Source organism: Meleagris gallopavo, chromosome 1, assembly GCF_905368555.1.
Source record: "Meleagris gallopavo chromosome 1, MGAL_WU_HG_1.1, whole genome shotgun sequence".
Classification (NCBI taxonomy): Eukaryota; Metazoa; Chordata; class Aves; order Galliformes; family Phasianidae; genus Meleagris; species Meleagris gallopavo.
In genome coordinates this window covers 29,192,333-29,214,461 of record NC_139404.1, presented here as the reverse complement: position 1 = coordinate 29,214,461, position 22,129 = coordinate 29,192,333, and the positions used below count along the sequence as shown (strand labels likewise).

At 35.7% G+C, this 22,129-nt stretch overlaps 1 protein-coding gene across 7 annotated transcripts in view; it reads right to left on the bottom strand.

Moving 5' to 3' along the window:
- Positions 1-22,129, bottom strand: part of PPHLN1 (periphilin 1) — a 72,008-nt gene that overhangs the window by 27,176 nt on the left and 22,703 nt on the right. For 2 of the 7 annotated variants that reach the window (XM_085219714.1, XM_085219690.1), the window contains 4 exons: positions 14,134-14,390; positions 10,228-10,310; positions 5,990-6,109; positions 2,831-2,971 (listed from right to left, as the gene is read on the bottom strand). In XM_085219714.1, coding sequence (XP_085075840.1) covers positions 2,831-2,971; positions 5,990-6,109; positions 10,228-10,310; positions 14,134-14,390 — 601 coding nt within the window. Of the gene's footprint in view, positions 1-2,830; positions 2,972-5,989; positions 6,110-10,227; positions 10,311-14,133; positions 14,391-14,640; positions 14,678-15,720; positions 16,498-22,129 lie in introns of those variants that run through there. The other 5 variants (XM_085219728.1, XM_085219734.1, XM_085219700.1 and 2 more) reach the window with 5 other exon arrangements.

Genomic DNA, 22,129 nt, shown 5'->3' with positions numbered 1-22,129 from the left:
AAGGTTGGAAGACTCACAGCACATCAAATCATGAAACCATCGTAACAAGTTTTCTGCATTCCTTTTTTTTTTTTTAATTGCTGGACCAGCAATTACTTCTGAACATCTATCAGAAAAATACGTCATTTTACAGTGTTAAGTTTAAATGATTAAATACATATTTTTTCTAGCTTCAACCTAATTCACAGTACTCCATTTTGTAACAAACAAGAATTTTGTTCAGTTTAATAAAATGTACTGAAGATGCTTCCAGCATCATAAAATCTGATTTTAATTCTGTGGAAGCTGACACCTTCAATATTCAAATTGACAACAGGAGAAACCGGTTCTGTGAAATCAAAATATCTAAGTTATTCCTCAGGCTTTTCTGAATGAAATTACTAAAAGCATTGTTTTATAAAACGTAATCTAGATTCCTCTAGAGATAAGTACCAACACTATCAAACATAATAACATTAGATCACATTGAAAACAAGATTTGTTTTTATGCCCAAATTTTCATCAGCCTTGACTATAAGCCTATCTATAGAACTTAGGGGCACATACATCTTCATGGGAAATAAACCAATCATGGTTTCAGTACCAGCAGCTAAACTTTCCCTATTGTCGTTTTCTGAAAAATCTGCCCCTACTCTACTTTTTTCCCACATTTTTCATTTTCCCACAGTCATAAGTTTATGTATAAAGTGTGAACATATGAACTGGTCATTGATACAAAAGGAAGACAAATTGCATAATGACCCTAGTAGTTATAGCATGCTCCATTCCAGCCAGACTCACAAAACATGAAGCCATGTTCATACAAAATAATAAAAAAGAGAAGAAAAAAGAAGTAAATGAAAGAAAAAATACACAGATTAGAAATTTGGTTTTCATCTACCAAGAAAAAGGAACAATTTTACAGTATAGGAAGTAGACTCTCATGCAAAAGAGCAAAAGCTACTACAACTCAGACAGAAGAAACCTAGAAAAAGCTCTATAAGATTACTTCCAGACTACAAGACTTCTCGAAGAGTATTATGAAATAATCATGAATGAGGTATGTGACTTGTGTTTCTTAGGTATCACAGGAGCGCGTGAAAACACTGTAAATGCAAGTTTGAAGAAAGTCATCTCTCCTGCCTGAATTAAAAATTTTAAATGCTTCTCCCAGATTTGGGCAGAGTTATACTGAAAAGTTAGAAAATCTCCAAACTCTATATTAACAGCAACGTAACTACAGAAAAAAAGTACTTCAGATGTTTATGTCCAATGAAACTGAGCATATTACTGGAGATATTTTCCCCAATGTAAAGTGATATGACAGCAAAGATTAGTAAATAAATTAATTTCTACTGAGCTTCCTCACAGACTGGACATGACAAGAGAAGCAACACAAATCTTGTTTTGTATTCAATCTATCCCCAAGCACTCTACAGAAAAGAGAAAGAACAGAATTTTTGAGAATTCCCTTCTCTCATCTTGATAGCAACATACAGTCTAAGAAAAATGTAAAGGTTCTTAATCCTTGAAAAAAATGACACAAGAAATGGTATTCAAAGCTGATTAAAACAACAACAGCCTGCTTCCAGTGTTCAGTCCCCAAACTGTACGTATTCTAGTTAAGGAAATTACAGAAGTCGTTTTTGATAATTTCACAGAATCACAGAATGGCCCAGGTTAGAAGGGACCTCAAGGATCATGAATCTCCAACCCCCCTGCCACATGCAGGGCCACCAACCTCCACATTCAATACTAGACCAGGCTGCCCAGGGCCCATCCAACCTGGTCTTAAACACCTCCAGGCACGGGGCATCCACAGCCTCTCAGGGCAGCCTGTTCCAGCACCTCACCACTCTCTCTGTAAGGAACTTATTTGTTCTCATGTAAAGATATATTTTTAACTATGCTTAGAATTACCTATTTATATTGAATTTTGGAACAGTTATTCTAAGCAGCAATCATTTTGTCATAGAATCATTTGATTTGGATTTGAAAGGGACCCTTAAAGGTCATCTAGTCCAACTCCCCTGCAGTGAACAGGGACACCTATAGCTAGATCAGGGTGCTCAGGGTCTGGTCCAGCCTGATCTTGAATGTCTCCAGGGACGGGGTACCCACCACACCGCTGGGCAATCTGTTCCAGCTCTTCCAGACCATAAAAAACTTTTTTTTTTTTTAATAACCAATCTCAATTCCCCTATTTTAGGATGAAAACATTTCCCTTCGTCGCCACAGACCCTGGCTAAACAGTCTGCCCCCTCCCTTCTTACAACCTCCACTGAAAGGCCTCCATCAGGTGTCCCCGGAGCCTTCTCTTCTCCAAGCTGAAAAGCCCCAGCTCTCTCAGCCTGTCCTCATAGAAGAGGTGCTCCACCACTTGAATCATTTTTTGGCCCTCTTCTGGACATGCTCAAACAGGCCCATACCTCTCCTGCACTGGGGACTCCACATCTGGACACAGTACACCAGATGAGGTCTCACCAGAGCAGAATCACCTCCCTCACTCTGCTGACAATGCTTCTTTTGATGCAGCCCAGGATATGGTGGCTTTCTGGGCTGTGAAGGCACACTGATGGCTTGTGTCCAGCTTGCCATGCATAATAACAGTTGTTACATTTAAGATGAAGAAGACTACAGCTAACTCCCATGTGCAGATAAACGCCATACTTCTTCATGAATATATCTGAATGCATCTCTGTAGACAGAGATGCCATCACTCTATTGCTTCAACAAATAGATTACATTATACTATGCTCCATGGAGGAGGAAAAAAAAAATAAAGATATTTATAGCAGATCAAGCCATTACACAAGCACTGTATCAGTGCCAAAAAGCCAACAGGACTCACCTGTTCTATCTCCTTGGTTTTAGTTGCAATTGCTTTTGAGCGGCAAAGAAGCTGGTTATCCTCGTATAATTCTGTATTGTCAGTTACATTTGTTTCTGTTTCCTCTGTTTGTTCGACATATAATGGAGCTGAAGAACCAGCCTTAAAAGAAAAGGAATTTTCAGAGTTTTAAAATAAAAATAAAAATGCTAAAATGTGACAGCAAAAATAAAACCCAAATATATTAAATCAAATATGACCTTGCTTATCAAGACCATTAGGGAAGCATTATTGCTACAATCTAACAGTTACAGAAATACTAATTTTATATATGTAGAAAACATGACATTAGAAAAAAAAAGTGATTCAGTCTTAACTGTAAGGACAACAATGACAGATAATCCTTATCAGCCCTTCCTCTGAGAAGAAACTTCTATAGTTGCTATTTTTAACATCACCCAGTGAGAAATCCACAATGAAAGTGGGATTAGATTTCTGGGGAAGGATAGAGATAAAAAAAATCAAAGGTAAACAGTCAATGACAAAATCAGAAAGAACTCCTGCAGCATTCAGTGCTATGGGTTAAATATTAAAGGAAAAGAGACACCTACTGTACAGCAAGAGAAAGCATACACTTAGAGGATTCCTGATAATATCAGAAATCTTACTGAAGTACCAAAATTGTACAGGCTTCCTTCTAATATGGGAATTAAGACAGTAGTCCTGCCCCAAAGAATATAGACTCCTACTTCAAGGACATCAAGTAGTCTAAATAGAAGATGGAAAAAGAAAAAAATTACTACAGTATATTTAATTGCATTATTACACAACAGATTTGTACAATATATAATAGTTTGGGAGTTGCTTTTTCTTTTTTTTTTTTTGTAATAAGACTTGAGAATTTGAAGTAGATGCATAAAAATGCTTTTAACTACACAAAAATAAAGAACTGAAGAAACTTAAGACTTAATTAATGTGTAAGAGAAAAGCATTAGGAATGAAAAAAAAGTTGAAGCAGTCCTATAAATATATCTGCTCAAAACTCAGAATCAATATAAACCATTATTACCACATGCAGAATCTCTTTATTGCAGTAGATCAAGAAATGCCTGAGAAAGAGTAGAGGACTCTAAGAATTCAGCATAACACTAAGTTCAACCATTATGTAAGATAAACAAACTGGAAAAAAAAAAAAAAATCAAACTGCAGCAACTCAGACATAACAGCCTATCAGTCAAGGCAAGAACAATCTTTTCTTCTAGGATTTAGAATGAAACATCTCACCGCCCTCATTAGCGAGCCCACAGAACACTTTTTCAGTCAGTAAATCATCTCAGACTCTGTCACAACAGCAGTTGTTTCATTATGAACCTTTCTCCCACTGCAATCTCCTCTAAGGCAGAATCAATTTCATCACATTGTCCACTCTGTTCTTTCCTCCACTGCACTGCCTTCCCCTCATCAAGAAAAGTAGTGACATTTCTCTTCAGTGTTGCTCTCCTGAATCTCTCTAAAATAGAACTAACTGTCCATGCATGTGTCTCCAAATGGCATCCATGCTAGGATCCTTTTTCTTCACTCCACCATATATGCTTTTTTATTATTATTTTTTTTTCTTCCTGTTTTTAGTTTCTTTTTCCTGGAAGGAAATGAACAGTTCTTATATCCAATCCTCCCATTCAATCCAAGAAGTTGTTGATACAGTCAGCCATCACATCAATGGACATGATTTGAGAGCTCAGATAAATGTGAATTCAGCCCAAATCTAGCTCTTAGTTTCCCCAAGGGTGAAGTACAAAGAGGAAATTCAGTGCTTCCCAAGACATTTATTTTCCATCTTATCATTTACAAAAATCAAATGCCTGCCCATTAACTATAAAGTTGATGAGAAGAAATGCTGAAATTATTGCAGGATTAAACCAGACTACTTTATGAAAGAAATTACATGACTTTCATTTGTTTTAAATCAAAAGAGGTAGACGCTAGTTAAAACACATCATGCTTAATAGAGCCTTGTTGCCTTCTGTTAGTCAGAAATTACCATCTATCAATCTCATTAGTGTTAGTTAGTTGATTATGAAAATCCTGCCTATCACATGGTACGTGACTAAAAGTCAAAAGACATAATAATGCACGTCAATTTGTTCAGGGCAGAAAGACAGGAAAGCCTCAGAAGTGGTTAAGTTGTCTCAGGTGACAAGGGCTCTCTCAGAAGCCTCATTCCTTTCCCAATAGGTGCTGGGCTGAGTGCTCAGGTGGTCTCAGAATTCCCATCAGCAATCCCTACTAACTTTCTACAGTCAAGGATTCAGGTTATCAAGTAGATCCCATACCTGCAATGACACAGGATCCACATCTGACTCGTTCAGGAGCAAGAGGTTTGTCAGCTCCTTGCCAATCTTGCCACATGATCACTTGCCAAATTAACTGCAGTAACAAACTAAACAACTTAGCTTTCTCAAGAGGTTATTAACAAACACTTGCCTGCTACGCCAGTAGAGCAATAAAACATGACCACTGAAAAGAGCTATGATCATACTTCAATACAGTGAGAGGCAAAAGACAAGGAGAAGAAGAGCAGATAGCTATAAATTAACAATTAATTAATGTTGAGTATTAATGAAACAAAAGATCTGGGAAAATAATTAAACCAATCAGACAATCAACAACAGTAGCAAGAATAAAAACATGGTATTTAAGATGAAGAAGGACTGCTCCTAAAAGGGAATAAAAGACATGGCAGACTGCCATGGCCTGGAACTAAATTCAGTTAAACAGAGTTTCTCTTTTGATCTGAGGTTTTACATAAACACATTTTAATTCAGTAGGATCTCTAGCTAATTTTAGAGACTTCAGTAGGCAATGCAACTTACACCAGTGCAAGAACGTTCCTTGGAGAAACTCAAGCAGAGACGGAGCCTTATTTTGTCAACTGTAGTTCAACATAAATTCAAGGCATACTAACAAAACCTACTATTTATATGTTTTGTTTGTTTTTAACAACAAAAAAACCCACAAACACATGGCTTTAGTCCCTCTCTCTCTCTTTCAACAAATATTTAATAGCACAGGCAGACCAATCCAGAGGTGGATTATAAGATGCACCTTTCAGGAGTGCCAAAAAACAGGGGGTTACTGTTGTAACAATTTAAAATAAATCAATTAATACTTCTGTCTTACCTCATATTCTGTTCTTTCAGATAAATTGTTTTCATTGGCCTTCTCTAACCTCTCAGCTGCCCATTTGCTTGCAGCTTCTGCGAGTTCTTTTTCTGATAGTCTGGTGCTCTTCTCCATAGCCTGAAAAAAAAAAAAAAAAAACAACACTACAGTGAAGGTTTAAACATGAAATATACTTCCACGTGTAAAATCATCTTCTAAATTAAAATAAATGGTTATTCAGCTCTCCAAAGCATTTTGAAATGGCAAATAAGGAAGCTGAAGATATTGTTTGCTGACTTGTTAAAACAAAAACAGATAAATAAAAATCAATGAATTTCAGAAAAATGTTAAAATGCACCATACTTTCAGAATCAACATTGTTGTTTTGTCATTTTTTTTCAAATTCAGAGGCCAAATAACCAAAAAATTATTTGACACCAGCTGAGTTCAAAGACACATGGATCAAATGGACACTACAGAGAAATGCAGACAAATATAGATTGATTTAGTAACACAAGATAGTTTTTAGCCATGAAAGGTTATAACAAATTAAAACTGAACTATTCAACTCTGTATATGAAACAAAATCCAGGCTAATTAGGAACAGAAAGTTCATGCATTTCAATTGATCTAAGTCAGCTGAATTAAAATTAATAATTTTGTACTTGGCTGAAATGTTGATCACTAGTAACAGAATCATTCACAGGGAAATGGTCTTATAAATAGTATTTACAATATGATTTCTTTGAACATTATTTGTATATATATATATTAGAACTGACAAATGCCCATGTACTAAAAGCAGTTTAGAAATAACTAATTTTACAGATCTTGTTATCTCTATGTGAGAATTTTGTGCCACTTTCTCTGTAGAAACATCTATCCAAGAATTTATACAACTCTAACATTAAGACCTGTCACAGATGGATATCAAAGAAAGATACGACTGCCTGAAAAACGTTGCCACAATTTCTACCCAGCGGTTGTTCCACTGGGAAGGAAAATCAACAACAAAACAACCCTTCCCCATACATTTTATCATTATTTTTTCCATGTTACATAAATGGTCAGAGGAAGCACATACTCAGCAGTTCCTTAAAGGATTATATGTCATAAAGACACAACATTTAACTAAATTCAGAAAATAAGTGGAATACAATGTTTATCTGAGCAGGAGTCCCTCTTTATCATTCTGTAATTTAAAACAATAGAAATCAGCAAAGTCCAGAGGTGACAGAGATCAAAAGAAGTCCAAAGTACAGACAAGGTACTAAGAGGGTTCCTAAGAGAAAAGGGCAATATAATTCAAAGAATAATTAGCCCAGCTACCTTTCCAAACTACACAATTACTCATACACTTCCCCCTCTATTAACTATCAGCAGCCAATTTTTTTCTCCTCTGCTCTTATTCCCCGAGGCACACACAACTTTTACCCACAACCTAGCTTTCCTAGCTGCCAGAAAATCTTGTATTACGAATTTCTCCTAGTCCCCAAAAGTAGCTCTGGCCAATAGAACCAAAAAGAAAGGACCAATATCTCTGTCACCAATTGTTATCTTTGCATGAAATGAAGATAAATAAAATCTCATATGACTTACAATATTCCACAAGCCATAAGCATCGACTAATTACTCTAGTACTTAAAGGAATAGAGGGGGAAAAAAAAAAAAAAACTGTTTAATTTATTCTGACTAAATTATACAGACTGCATGGCAATAAAATACATATTAAAAAATTCTGAATGCATTTTATGTATTAAGTAATGGGTTTTCCACAGATACATTACACTACAATGTAAGAGAAAATTAAAAGAATGGTCATGTTTTTAAGAGAAAAACATCTAGAGAAGCAAGAAGTTAACTGTTTTGTGGAAAACTTTTTTTTATACTCTAAACAAAGGTGTCTTCACATTTTTTTTCTTAGGCATAACGTAAGAACAGCAAAAACCTGTCAGTTTTGTGCTATCTTCGCTGGGAAGTCTTCCTTGTCTCACACATCTGCTCTTTGCTTTAATTATATTGCACACAACCTCCAAGGCTTGTAGTCCAGACAGATATTAAACAAAGACACAAAAGATGTCATGCATTAGTCAATTAAACAGGTGGTTAAGATCTGATAACACCAACCTGTATTAATTCACATGCATGAATATGCAAAAAAAAAAAATCATAAGCAAGATTAAAAAAATACCTTTTCAGATTTGCATGTAGTTACTGAGCTGAAAAGAGATACTGCTGTGGAAGCAATACAAGTATTTCATAGTTAAATTATTACTTAGAGCACTGAAAATTATCTCCTTTGATCTATAAAACAAAGCATATGACTGATTTCACAAGTCTGAATAGATTGCAAGACCTGGACCCTAGTGATGTTTATCATGTTTTGCCACAACTTTTTTGGCTGTTATTTCCAAGTCAGTGAAGAGCTATAACTTAACTGGCTAGTGGAATGCAGCCATCACCCCCAAGAGGCTCCACTGATAGAAAACAGTACATTATAGATACATCTGGTGCTTGAAAGAGACAAGCAATATAACGTCACTGAAGCAATTCTGTTTCTGCAGCTGAGGTACACCCAATAAACATTTGTGTTCTCTGGAAAAATTATTTCAATCAAATGGAAACTTTTACTTTGTGTAGTTAACATCAAGTAGGTATATGCAAAGCTCTGGCAAAAATAAAATCAAGGCAGAACAGATCAGACTTGATAGGAGAGGAAAGCAATATGGTTAAATACCTATAGTTCAAGCTCACACTGCATATATATACTGTAGCAAAAGATTTTGCAATATTTCATTGTTCTCTTTGTTCTATTAAGGACTTGATATTAAGCTGCAGTATGTGAAGTCTGTAAGCAAAATAAGCGAACTAATTACAAAGTTGCTTTTATAATCCAAATCAGTGCAACTTCTGCCTAGTAGCTTTTATCTTACTTTCCTTATTTACATCACCGAAAATACAGTACTTACCTCCCCCCTTAAGGATAATGGCAATTAACTAGTGCCTAGCACAGCAATTCTAAAAGAGCTGTATATGGAATAAGTACTTAGAATGACATAACATAACACAACCAAAGCCTGATTTTTTTTTACCCACTTAATTATTTCCTTCAGTCTCACTTTCTCACAACAAGAATACCTTTCTTTCTTTGTTGTTTTTTTTTCCTTTTTTGTTGTTTTTTGTTTGTTTGTTTCCCCCCAAGCATTTCACTGTTTTTATTACAAAGACTTCAAGAACCAGGCTGCTACTTTTTAAGAGAACCTTACTCAGAACAATATATTACAGTGTTTCTTTATTCTTCCTTAAAGTAATTCTAAAAAAAAAAAAAATAGGGAAAATATTCCTGTAGAAGTGTTCATTTTAACCTCAAGTATAATTTTCAGGCAAGCAGTCTGTGATGTGAAAATGCTTTTATTGCCACAAGACCGCCAGCACAACACTGAATGCTGATTGTTCATTAGTGTTTATTAGTTTGTCTCTTTAATTAATTAGCAAGACTGCAGTTGGTGCTCAGACTACAAGTTTTTTTTTGATGGGAAATTAAACCACATCATTTAGAATGTAAAAAGGAATTTACCAAGCTGCTTTGCAATGTGGCACTGCTCCCAGTGAAACACTATCATTCTTTTCACATTCTCAAGCAGCCCTCTCCAAAGCAAAGCTGCTGTTCACATGACCTTCCCCATTTGTCAGACACTTCAGCTCGCTTTTTCCAGATCCAGTCATAGGTTAAGCATCACTCAAGGATGGAGTTCAGTTCAAGTACAGGTGTGTCCTATTCATCTACTGTCCCTAAGAACTGCTTACTTAATTTTACCATGGAATCACAAAGGTTGGAAAAGACCTCCAAGATCATCCAGTCCAACCATCCACCTATCATCAGTATCTCCCCACTAAATCATGCCTTTTAGCACAACATCTAAGCATTTCATGAACAAATATCCTTGCCATTCCTTTTTTAGCATACTCTGGACTTCAGATAATAATAATTTAGTCTGTTCAGAAAGCCCTCTCTCAAACAGGACAGTGACTACAGAATAAAAGGACTATCTGTATCATTATCAGATACACAACATTAACAGCACCTTCCTCCTAGATAAGGGAAAACCAGCTTCTGCTGGGTTGCAGGGCAACATAAGATACTCTGCCCTTAACAGCTGCATACAGTGTCTCCTTCAGGTGATGCAAAACATACATATATCCAATAATGTGCAATCTGAAGCCATGGTGAGAAGTACTTGAAAAGCAAAATTCACCTTTGGTGTGGGTACTGCTGTGGAGCCCGATGGTGATGCATCTCTTGATGTTTTCGACGCCTGAACTGAAGTCCTCTCTTTACCTGTAATTTTAAAAATATTAAGACCTGCAAAATTACATTAAACACATATCTTGCGAATATATTTCTCGGCTTTAATATTTTGCAGAAAAAATGTAATGAAATTTGCTCAGCTCATGAAACCTACAGCCTCCACTATCTGATAAATCTTGGTAACGTTTCCTTCTCTTTACAAAGAGAAGAGATGGTTATTATACATGGCATATTTAGGAAAACTCCACTGCTCAGTATTTAACTGAAGAGCATTTCAATATGACTTGGTGAGATGATGTGGTTTTACTTTCTAATGTTCCTGTTATAAACATAATATTAACAGGTGAAATTAAAAATTCCTATATTTCTATTAGCCATCAATCCAACACTCCAAAAAAACAGACAGTGTAGGAACACTGGTTCAGCAGGTCACAGTATGCTGGAAAGTTTTGCAGGGGGAAAGTCTTACATTCCATGAACCACAGGTTAGATTCTCTTTGTATTATCAGAAATTTTCTTGTAAGCATTCAGATCAGCCAAACGCCAATTCAAATTCACTGAGCTAATCACAGTCCATGCGCAGCCTTGCCAAAGACTGGCTCCTGGAGCCTGCAGCAGCAGAACCACTTGCAGTGCACATTGCTAGCTCTCAATCTGTGGTCCACGAATTACATCTAAGCAATCTGCAAAAGGTAAGTATGAAAAACACACTGGTTGTCAGTAAGCCTACATTTACCAAACTATTCACATTCACTGGAAATTGCTTGACTATTCACAAAAGGAAAATAAAGCAGACTTATCTTGGCTTTAATTAAGCTTGTATCAGCTCACTTAAGAAAGGCATAAGCTAAAAACAAGTCTACCAAGCACTTATAGAAATCTGGATATGAATTATTTTGGGACAATTTTTTAGGATAACCAACATGGTTTTAAATTAATGAGACCAAGCTTAATGCAACATCTCAATCCTAACAGCCACGCTACTCTTACTCAGTGCTATAAAATAAGACTACATAAGTGCTGTGTATTTTTAAATGCAACTACCTATAAAAACAGAAGAAAAATTCTATGCAAAGTGCATACTTTTCACAATAGGAAATGTTCAGGAAAGGTTTGAGAAGCTGGTCTTCTATTGTTTCCCCCACATTTTCATACCAAGCATGTAGTGTGGAGAGTCAACACAAAGCAAAGATCAAACAACTGTCTCTCAGAGACAAATGAGTTGCCAGTATGATGATGAAGACCTACTAATGCAAAAATCTTCACAGCTACTGATAGGACTTTCAAAAACATTACTGAAAATAGCTGGGGAAATTACTTTGAGAAAAGTAAACAACCTCACTTCAGTCCTTGATTTTAAAACATTGCTAAATGAAAAACGTGTAAAAACAAAACAAGCAGCTATACAAACAGAAGATGAACTACAAATTACCTTTAATCATGAAACATCTTTAATTATGAAAAGAAAAACAAAAGCAAAAGCCGTGAAAAAAAGCTCCTATAAACACAACGCACATGACAAATCTAAAAAATGAAGATAAAAATAATCATATCTTAAATCTGCCACACCCCACAAAGCAGTGTCTCTCTGACATCACCAAGTAACACAGAAGTTTTGCTCCTGTGATACCTGTTCTTCAGCCTCATGGCAAGCCATCACCTTTTCAAAAAAAATACACATAGTATTTTAACTCTGCCTTCTACAAACCTCCTTCATAACAATGGAGTCCTTAAAGATTACCTGAGTTGAGCAGACTGTATGTTTTTTTGAATTGGCTGAGGGTGCCAGTAAATTATTCAAAATTAAGAAGGGAGAAACTGAATGTGAAGATGTTAGTAAGAGACCCTTCATTCTGAACATGTAACTATTCCGAACCCACAAATCTTAACTGTACAATTGTCTAATATAACTACAAAACTGAATATGCTACTTGCATTCTTCCATCTCCTCGGCACACCACTCTACAGATCCCTGAGTGGACTGGCCTGGCCAAGGAATACCATCCTGCTCCCTACATGCTCACACAGCTTTGCTATATGCCTTCCCACGGGCCCTTTCTGTCCCTTTCTTCTAAGCTTCCTTATTTCCCTAGTTTTGTTTGCTGGAATCTTGCATTTGGTGCAGCTTTTGAAGGGCTGGAGAGCATGGAATATTTCTCCTGCAATGAAGACCATCAGGCCAAACTGACTCAGACAGCATGATTGTAAACAGTATTACAAAACTTAAAAGGATACATAACATGTTGAAAAAAAACACTGAACTAAAACTCACTGCTGATATGCACAACAGGCCCCATTTTATGTTCCTTTTAAATATGTAATACATGATTTTACGTAAGACAAATAATATTTAAGCAGTATTCTCAAAGTTTTATTTAAGCCCCACAAATGGACCATTTTAACTCAGTCATCCATAGAACAGTTCAAAAGTACTATTTTGGGAGGAACAAGCAGTTTTTTATAAACAGTCCAGCGTAAAAGCCATATGGTCTCTTCAAACTGATTTAAAAAAAATGGGAGAAAGGTGTTTAACCATGGAATTGAAAATAAATCTCCAAAGCCACAGACCTAAATATAAATAACTATGTCTCCTGACTGGTGTCTCTTCTAGTTTCTGAAGATGTCTGCTTCAAATTCGCCACCCTCACTACTGTTTGAGTAATTTTGCCAACATATTACAAATGTAATAGAAGTCAGCTCAAAATTGTAGGAAGTCCCATAGACATTCCAAAGCTTTATATTGTTTTTACAATTTTTTTTTTTTCCTGTTCCTACTGACTGTGATCTACACATCTACAACTCTCCTGCAAGTATAATTACCATATTCTTCCTTTCCTCTCGTCTACTCACAGGAATTTGTATTCACTGAGTATTGCTCCTCAGTGTTAAAGTAACTACAATTATCAGTTAGAAAGGCAATTTGTATTCTACTACTGACTAAAATAATTCCTCAATATTTAAACAATGTGAACTGAACTCCACAAGAACCTTTTTGGCAAGTGGTGCTACGTAACAGTCTCGTGTGCCACATATCAATGAAATAAAATCCAATTAATTTTAAAAAATACTGCCAAAATGGACAGTAGGTTTGTACAGCCCCCTAGAAAACATCCGCAAAACGGAAACTCAGCTGTGATTAATTTACATAAGCTAAACAAATAGCAGTAGTTGAGATTGTAGCATACTAAAAAAAAGCATTTGCTTCTTTTTACAAATTATATTAAAATATTTCGGGTTTTCATGTTTAAACAGATAATTCCTTACATTACTCAGGAAGCTTTAAAAAGCTTTTAAAAATCAGGACATATACTGTTTATTCTCAACTGAGATTTGAGAGAATCTGGCATTGAGATGAAATTGCTGACAAAAAAAAAAGCCCAACAACCAGCATCAAAGCCCTAATAACACAGTTGAAGGAACATTTTCAGAGAAATAAACAAGTAGCAGCATGCACCTTAATTTCCCCAAATGTTTTAATCCCCCTTTTTCTCTGGTTGCAGGAATAAAAGCCTTCATCTGTTATGACTGCCAAATTTCTTCTAAAGGAATCCAGTGAAGGGCTAAGCAAGGAACAGAAGCATTTGATGCTAAGAGGAAAATAAATAGTGGGAAAAAACTGCAACAGAGCACTGTCATCAGCCTAGAGCCGCTATTGAAAAAACACCTACTGTCTCCCATGTGAAATACACAGGGGAGTAAAGTATACAGTGCAACAGCCAAAGAGCAGAAAACATGTAGCCGGTACAGACTGTCTCGTTTTCTCATTGTAAAAGAGAATATGTAAAGATAAAGGTCTTGTAAGGAGTTGCAGTTTCATCTCTCTAACCAGTTCTCATCATTAATCCAGCATTACCTTGCTGAGAAGAAATATTTCTTTTATGTAAAGATGACATACTTCTGCTATGCTGGGACTGGTGGAAAGGATAGGCTTTGCTTCTTTCAGGAGAGTAGCTTCTGCTGCTCACACTGGAGCCAGATCTGCTGTGCGGAGAATCCCTCCGGCTCACTGGTGATTCCCTGAAGAAAGGAGAGTCTCTCTTATGAGGGGATCGCTCTCTCATATAATGAGAGGGATGGAAGCTTTTTCTCCTGAAGCCATCTCTGACCTTCCTTTGAAGACAACAAAAAAAGTAAATGTTACTTTGCTACCCTTCTACTGTTTGTAAAACAGTACCAGGTAATACAGGGGCAATATTTTATGTCTGATAAATACAGTATGTTGCAATGAATACTAAGCAAGCAGAAAAAGTTGGGGAAAGATTTCATTCAATTACTTCATACCTAGAAGCTAACTTCCATTCTTACTTGATAATTCATCTAAAATAGAAGAGAAAGAGACACTGGAGAAATTGAGACTCACATTTTATTTTCTTCAGATTCATTCCACTCTAGCTTACCTGGAAACAAAGTCCTATTAGCACAACAGATGAGATGCATACCCAAATATTGCTCACACTATTTCAATGTATTTCCATTCTATTTTAGCCTTATCTTTATGGGACTATCTTTCACAGACTTTACTCTGAGAAATATTATTGAGAGATTTCAGCTTATATGCAGCAAGGACAAAGAAAATTGTGGAATATCTCACCTCATGCTTACGTACTCACTCAGAGCCAAACCCTGAATGAAAAATATTTATATTTATTCCTACTAAAATCCTGCCTCTTCAATACAAAATATTTATACCTGATGCTTCTGTAAAATATCACCAGCACATTCAGTATTACATGAAACTGATTTGATTTGAAGCTATAATGAACTAACCATCAAAAATTCTTACTAAATATATGTATTTTTGCCCCAGATCGTAACCAAAATGTACTGGTTACCTGCTCATTATGTTAATATACGTTATACATGTTAGATAAAATGTGTTATCTGTGTAAATAAATATATATTTACGTAAATAAATATATATTTATAAAATATATATGTAATAAAAAATACCAAATTGAACTTCCTCTACTGAATCTTGAATTTAAACATGCAAGCAAACATTTACTGAATCTAGAGCTGTGACATTTGCTTCAGTCAGAAGGCATCTAGTGAAGAGAAACAAGTACCTCTCAGCTCCTCTGACAATCGCAGTATTGCTAAACAACAATAAAGATTTCATGTCAGACAGAGGAAGCCAGAACGCACCTTTCTCATTGCTTTTCTCTCCCGTTTCTAATCACAGTCCAATATTTTAAATAAGAGAATGTCTCACAAAGACAAATAAAGACCTGGTGGTCTCATTTAGCACAATGCAGCTATAGCTAATTTTATGCTGGTGAAGAAAAGGAAAAAAGCCCCCTAGTGTACAATTCCTACAGTGTTTAACAGACACATATTTGTGGTGGCTAACAAAGGACTTCAGTGTGCCAAAGCTGTTTTGGACTACTGAAACAACACGGGTAGCACCAAAGTAATAAAGCAAGCCTTTAGGGCCACTTACACAAACATGTTTTATACAGTGCTGATTTACTTTTTGCGTGGAAAGTACATCTACGTGCGTGCCTCTGCATTGTAACACAAATCCCACATGCAACACTGAAGTTATTCTGCAACAGAAAAATCATGTGGGGGGTGGGGAGGGCAGAAAGGGGGAAAAGATGCATTCATCTAGCCTGTACAAATACAGACAGTTATTCCGCTTATTTTTCAAATTCTAGATGGAATATAGTATCAGAAAGGTAAAATGCATCTTTGTTTTAAAAAATTTCATGACGCTGAAGAATGAGCAGATCAATAGCTCTTGGCCACACTGTTTTTCAGTAAAACACGAGTGAAGCATAGTGAGGCTTTACAGACAAATAGTTATTTCATCATTAATAGATTACAGACCTTTCACAGGTATCTTATCTTAGAATATTTAACAGGTCTATATGCCAAAACCATATACCAAAAAAAGAAAATGTTGTATCTAACAGGTGTGCTAAAAAGCAATTTTCATTTCCTTTCTGAACTTTCTTTTCTTCTGTTTATTGGGATATTTTCTTCCTTCAAAGTTGGCCATCAAAAGAACCAAAGAATTAGTAAATTGTGTTTTAATTTTCCTCTAACAATGCATACAGTATACATATACAGTATGGATATGTACTATATGCTGCATAGCTACGACAATACAGTAGCCATAGCCTAAATATTTACATCAACAAATAAAACACTTCAGAATATACAAAAGCGTAATCTTCCTGCTCTCCTCAAAGGCCTAAGAGCAATGTGCCCACCTCCAGACATCACTCTCTAGGAAATGCATAGACTAACTGGAGACTTTCCAATAGGAAATAACTGAAATAACACAGTTAATGAAGAAACACTAAAAGCCATTTGTCTTAAACTTAGGAGAAAGAAATTAAACTCAGAGGAGTTCTCAGTTCTGTGAGACGCAGCTGAAAATAGGAAACTCAGCTTCATCTGCATTGAATGTAAGAACAGTTCAAGCAGCAATAGATCTAAACTGGAGAAAGAGGAAAAAATACATAATTAGTTCAGACTTCAGGAATATTGGAAACATTAGCTCAGCACTGAACAAGTCTACACCAGCAAGTCTCCATAAACATTTGATCAATATGTTCTCTAATGAATACATATATATATATATATATATGTGCATGCTTATCAGGAACTGCTTATGTACAAGACACTTTCTCTTCAGCGTCTTTCTAATGATCTATCTCAGAACTGGAAAAAAATTGGTACTTTATTGACATCATCATTCTCAATGATTTTAAATATACACCGACTGTAAGAAACCATTTCAGCTCTTAGAGCTGCAGTGTAAGACAAAGAGGAATTAATCTCAAACAGATGTAATTCAGTTAGGTGCACATTACAAAATGTTGCCTTCTATCAACAGCTGGCCAACACAACTAAAATGTTTTTCTCGATGTTTAAATGAACTATACGAGAAAAAGCCTATTAGGTAAATTCTGAGATTTCAGATGTTATTTTTTGCATTTGAACATTTCTGTAACACACAGAAAGTCTTTGATTTTGTTCATTTTTAAAAGCACGAGCTTTCTGGCAGACTGGTACGCCACTTTTATGCCCAAAGCACATTTTTATGAGCAAGATATTAAGTTCTAGTATATATGCAAGTTTATTACGGAAATGTTTACAGAGTCCTTGCTATTGCATACATAAACACTCTAACATCCACATCAGAATTTACAAAATATCTTTGAAGCATACTTTTAAATGGGAAAATGTTTTAAACCCTCATTCTATAGTAATATTATGCACCAAAAAAAACCCCCACAAAAAAACAGACAAACAAACAGATTTCGTATTTATTTATATTTTCATTTCATCATTGCTATGTTAATTCTACACTGGACACAATCTCATACCTGAGCACGCAAGCTATTAACTATATTAAACCTGTTTTGGACAGCATAGCAACAGCACAGCATTTGTGATGTTTTCCATTAACGTAACAAACCACACTGATCAGAACAAAATAAGCATTGTTTTAGGGTTTCTTTCTTAAATACTTAAACTAACATACACCTGCAATTTGGTAATGAAGGCCCCAATTCAGCAAAGTAGTTAAGAACATGCTTTGGATTCCAACACATACTCAAAAGGTTTATTGAGAAGGGAGGATATTTAATAGAGATTAAAAATTTTTTCTCGCTTCCAACTTCAAAATAGAAATGTTTTCTTTAATAACAAATACAGGATTCATCCCTATTATACAGGATTCCTCTTATCTCTATACCTCACACTGACATCTCACACCTAGCCCTGAAAGCACTCTCAGGAGTACCGTAGTCAAAACTATTAACATTTTTAACATCTATAAAACTTGACTGTTTAATTCTCACTAAAGCTGATCACCTTGGAAGAGCTCCTGAAATGTTATAGACAAGCAGCTACACACCCATTCACCTTGAGCAGCTGAGGGAAGAGCGTGGCTCCGACAATTATTTTCTTTAATCATCAGATCCAGTTTCCTGACCTGGTAAAGATGCACTTGTCTGTGTACCAGGAGACCAAGGGAACACAATGCAGAGGAGCCTTTCAGTTCACCATCTTTCCTAAGCTACCAGTACCACACTGAGATTTTCTAGGCTCCTCTTTCCCAGCCAGCTCAAGTATTAATCAATCTGCAACGCAGCCCAGCCACAGAGGACATCTAACACTTCTGACACTGCTCTAGAAAAGACTGGAATCTCAACGGTGCATTGCTGTAGGGCAGAAACTAAATCTTCTTTCAGTCACACAGGGATCAATGTGGTCTATCACTTAGAAGTCAGATGAAAAGTCAACGTGGGCCATCTCATCAACAAATATTACTGCTATTGTCAAAAGAGTTAGATGTTCTGTTTATAGGCCAAAAAAAAAAAAACCTCACATAATTTTATAAATAAATTGAGGAAATGATACACATCTCTTAAGACATGGGATTTATGTGCAAAAGGTGAAGGACACTTAAAACATGCTTATCTACACACTTTTTCTGACTCAAAATACACTGTGAGGAAAGGGACAGAGAAAGAAACAAGGAACATTCTGCCTTCCCTGTGAGGATAACGCAGGGGCTATGAGAGCTACCAATGCAATTCACCTGACGTGGAAAACATTTAATGAAGTATACCACATCACATCCCAAACCTCTAAATTTCTCAAAATTGGCCTCATGTCTACCATCTGAAAAGCAAACATGAGGAGTCAAGAACACCTCTACTTCTAATGTTCTCCAAGCAAATTTAGTTGGTAGAAGATTCCAGAGACCCTCCTCTCCCCCAGAACACATTCCCTTTCTTTCAAAGTATGCAGCATACACTTGTGGAACAAACCCTTTACTTCAGCTCTGCTTCAGAGAGACTTGTAATACCTTGGTTTTGTCCAAAGATCTTTATGCTGATTTATCCCAGCATAAAACAATAAATTACACCATTGCAGATATACATAATTGCATCTGGCTTCAACAAACTTCATTTGAAAATCAGGAATTTTTTTTTGACAACTGGTTTCAAATGTTTTAGGGCCAAGCAAATAACTGTAGTCTTTGCAAATGCTATTTGCATTCACTTTAAATGAAATTAGCATAATTTGGTCTAGTCATTCTAATCTAAGCCTTTTGTACAAAAATGCAGAAGAAAATAGGGAGCCTCAATGAAGGGGACAGCTAGACATACAAAACGCATACCAAAAATTTAAAAATACAGAAATGCTTCACGATTTTTATGCAGCGTGTGGATGTAAACATTGAAACTCCACAATGATGGCACTTGTGCAACTTAGTCAGTATAAAACTTAGTAAACTCATTTTTCCCCTCAGACATCATGACAGATGAAGGTAAATGTAAGACAACTTGAATATTACAGCAACATTAGGGAGAAGTGTCTATGCCCATTAAATTATCTGAATAATCAAACTATGCACTTCAACTGAAGCTGGAAATCACATTACTCCCCTTTGTCCTTAGTAAAGAATATTTTCTATCATCATCAATGACGTAATTGATCAAACTTACTGGAAGATAAGCCCATACAAAAAGAAGTATACTTAAACTCAGACTATTATCTGACAGAAATAAACTATTGTCAAGCACACAGATTAGGACAAAGGAATATGAAAGAAACAAGAAGAGTCAATGCAAACATAGACTTAATTTCCAAAGAATTTAAAGCAAACACATTTATATAACCATACACAGGGCAAAGGCAAAAACATAATTTTTATTAGACAAATTAGAAGCAAATCAGATAAAATAACTGCATTTAAATGTGTGCAACCTTGGCTACTCTTCTTTCCAAAAATAATAGCTTAACAAGTCCCTGAAATTTCTCAATAATAGAAAATAAATCACAAATCTACATTTCCAGAATGCATATTTGCCTGAAGCAAAGAATCAACTTTAAATGTCTATTAACAGTTACAGCAATTTCATCAGCACGAAATGTAACTGATAACATATTTACTAACAGACACTGGTGTTGGGCCAGATTTCACACTCTTGTCTTTACGAACAGCGTATCATCCCCAAACAGCCATGCTGTTCAGATAATAATCTCAATGAATACATTTCTCAGTGTAGTAGCAAGTGAATCAATTCCTAATCAGACTTAATTCAAAATGGAAACCATTCAAATCTTGTATCCCAATACGTACGTTTAAAATTGGAAGGAAAACAGAAAGTAAGATATGGCATCTTCACATACCTTTCCAGGTCACAGAAACTGGTTACCATTATCACTTCTGGAGAATGTGCTAACGGGACAGATCTTTCTAACTTGGCTCTCACAAATCCCACTGTCAGGTTGCCTCAAGCACCAAGAACAAAAGAAAGAACTGTGAAAAGTTTCCCTGTGGTACTTTGGATGCGGGGGATAGGAAAAAATAACTACAGAAAGTTAACACAAAGGTATTGACAACAAGTATTTGAGGACAGTAATAGACTGCGAAACAAAGCTGAAATTTCAGCTCTGTGGAAATTTCAAAATAATTTTATTGTTTCTTTAAAGATCTTCTTAATTAGTGTGGGAAATGACATGAGACTTCAAAGTAAAATAAAAGTTGTTTACAGTCACATTTCATATTTCCATGTTTTTAAACAAAGCAAGTTGTGGGTTCGTGGAGGTGGAAGAGCTGTTTGCTCTTGTTGTGGGGGAAGGTCTGTTGTTTGTTTGTTTTAAACAAACATACAGACAGACATCTGAGCATCATATTCTTCTAAAAAGAACAGCATATAATGAATGCCAATATTCTTCAATATCATTGCTTACAGTCTTATAAGCAACATAATATAGGCAAACATCTGTCTACCAGTATATCCACTAAGCACCTCAAGGAAAGGAAGTGTTTCGACACTATATTTCAGAGGCAGAAGTGAATTACATTTAGTAAGCTGCCATTCTTTTCCTCAAATACCATCTCCAAAATTCTTAAATACAAGAACAGAGAAACCATGAACTATCTGCTAGAAAAGCTCTTAAAACTTTCCAACAGTGTGACTGCAGGATGCCAATAGTTCACTGATACATAAGAGAGAACAACAGTGTACTGTACTTGAATATATCGATTTGATTAACTCTTATGGTCGACTCTCCAGCACTCTTGACAAAGCTTCAATAGGAAAAAGCATGCTGTGGAACAGGTTTGGAAGTAGTAAGTCCTTATGTCAGCAATACTGACACACAATACCCGTATTCTATTTTGTTTGCTTTTTTTTTTTTTTCCTCTCTGCAAATTCCTTAATGAGATCTATAAATCAGGAAGAAGAAAAAAAAAAAAAAAAACACTTTTTCTCCATCAGAAAAAAATCCTAAAAAAATGGTTTCTCCCATGTTTTTATTCTTAAATTAAAGTGAGATTTGAAGCAGTAAGGTCAATTTCTTTTATTTCTTTATGTTCAAGCTTTGCAGTAACGGTTTGGACTCCTGAGCAGCAGATTTAAATAGAAGTTTGCAAACAGTGCTTTTGGATTGCTCAAGATAGAAGACATTATAAGCATGTAAAGAAAAAATTTATTGTGCCTAATGATTGTTGGTTTTTTTTCTGATCTCATTCCTTCCTGCCAAGTATTAGTTCAAAATCAGAAAGTCCTGAGTTAAGGCAGACATTTCCCTTTGTAGATTTATTCAGCCACATAAATTCCTTCTCATCAAATTTGCTTTTTCCTTTCCCACTGAGTACATTATCACTATTAACAGTCATACATTATTATACATAACTAATCTCTTTTTAGATCATTTCCTATATAGTACAAACAGCACTTTCTTAAACGTATTTAATACAGAGATGAGCCATCTTACTTGGCTAAACTCCTCATTAAAAAATCTTTCTGCCACTACTGTATGCCTTCACTCATTTATTAACAGTTAACTTCAGAAAGCAGCCCCATGACAAGTTG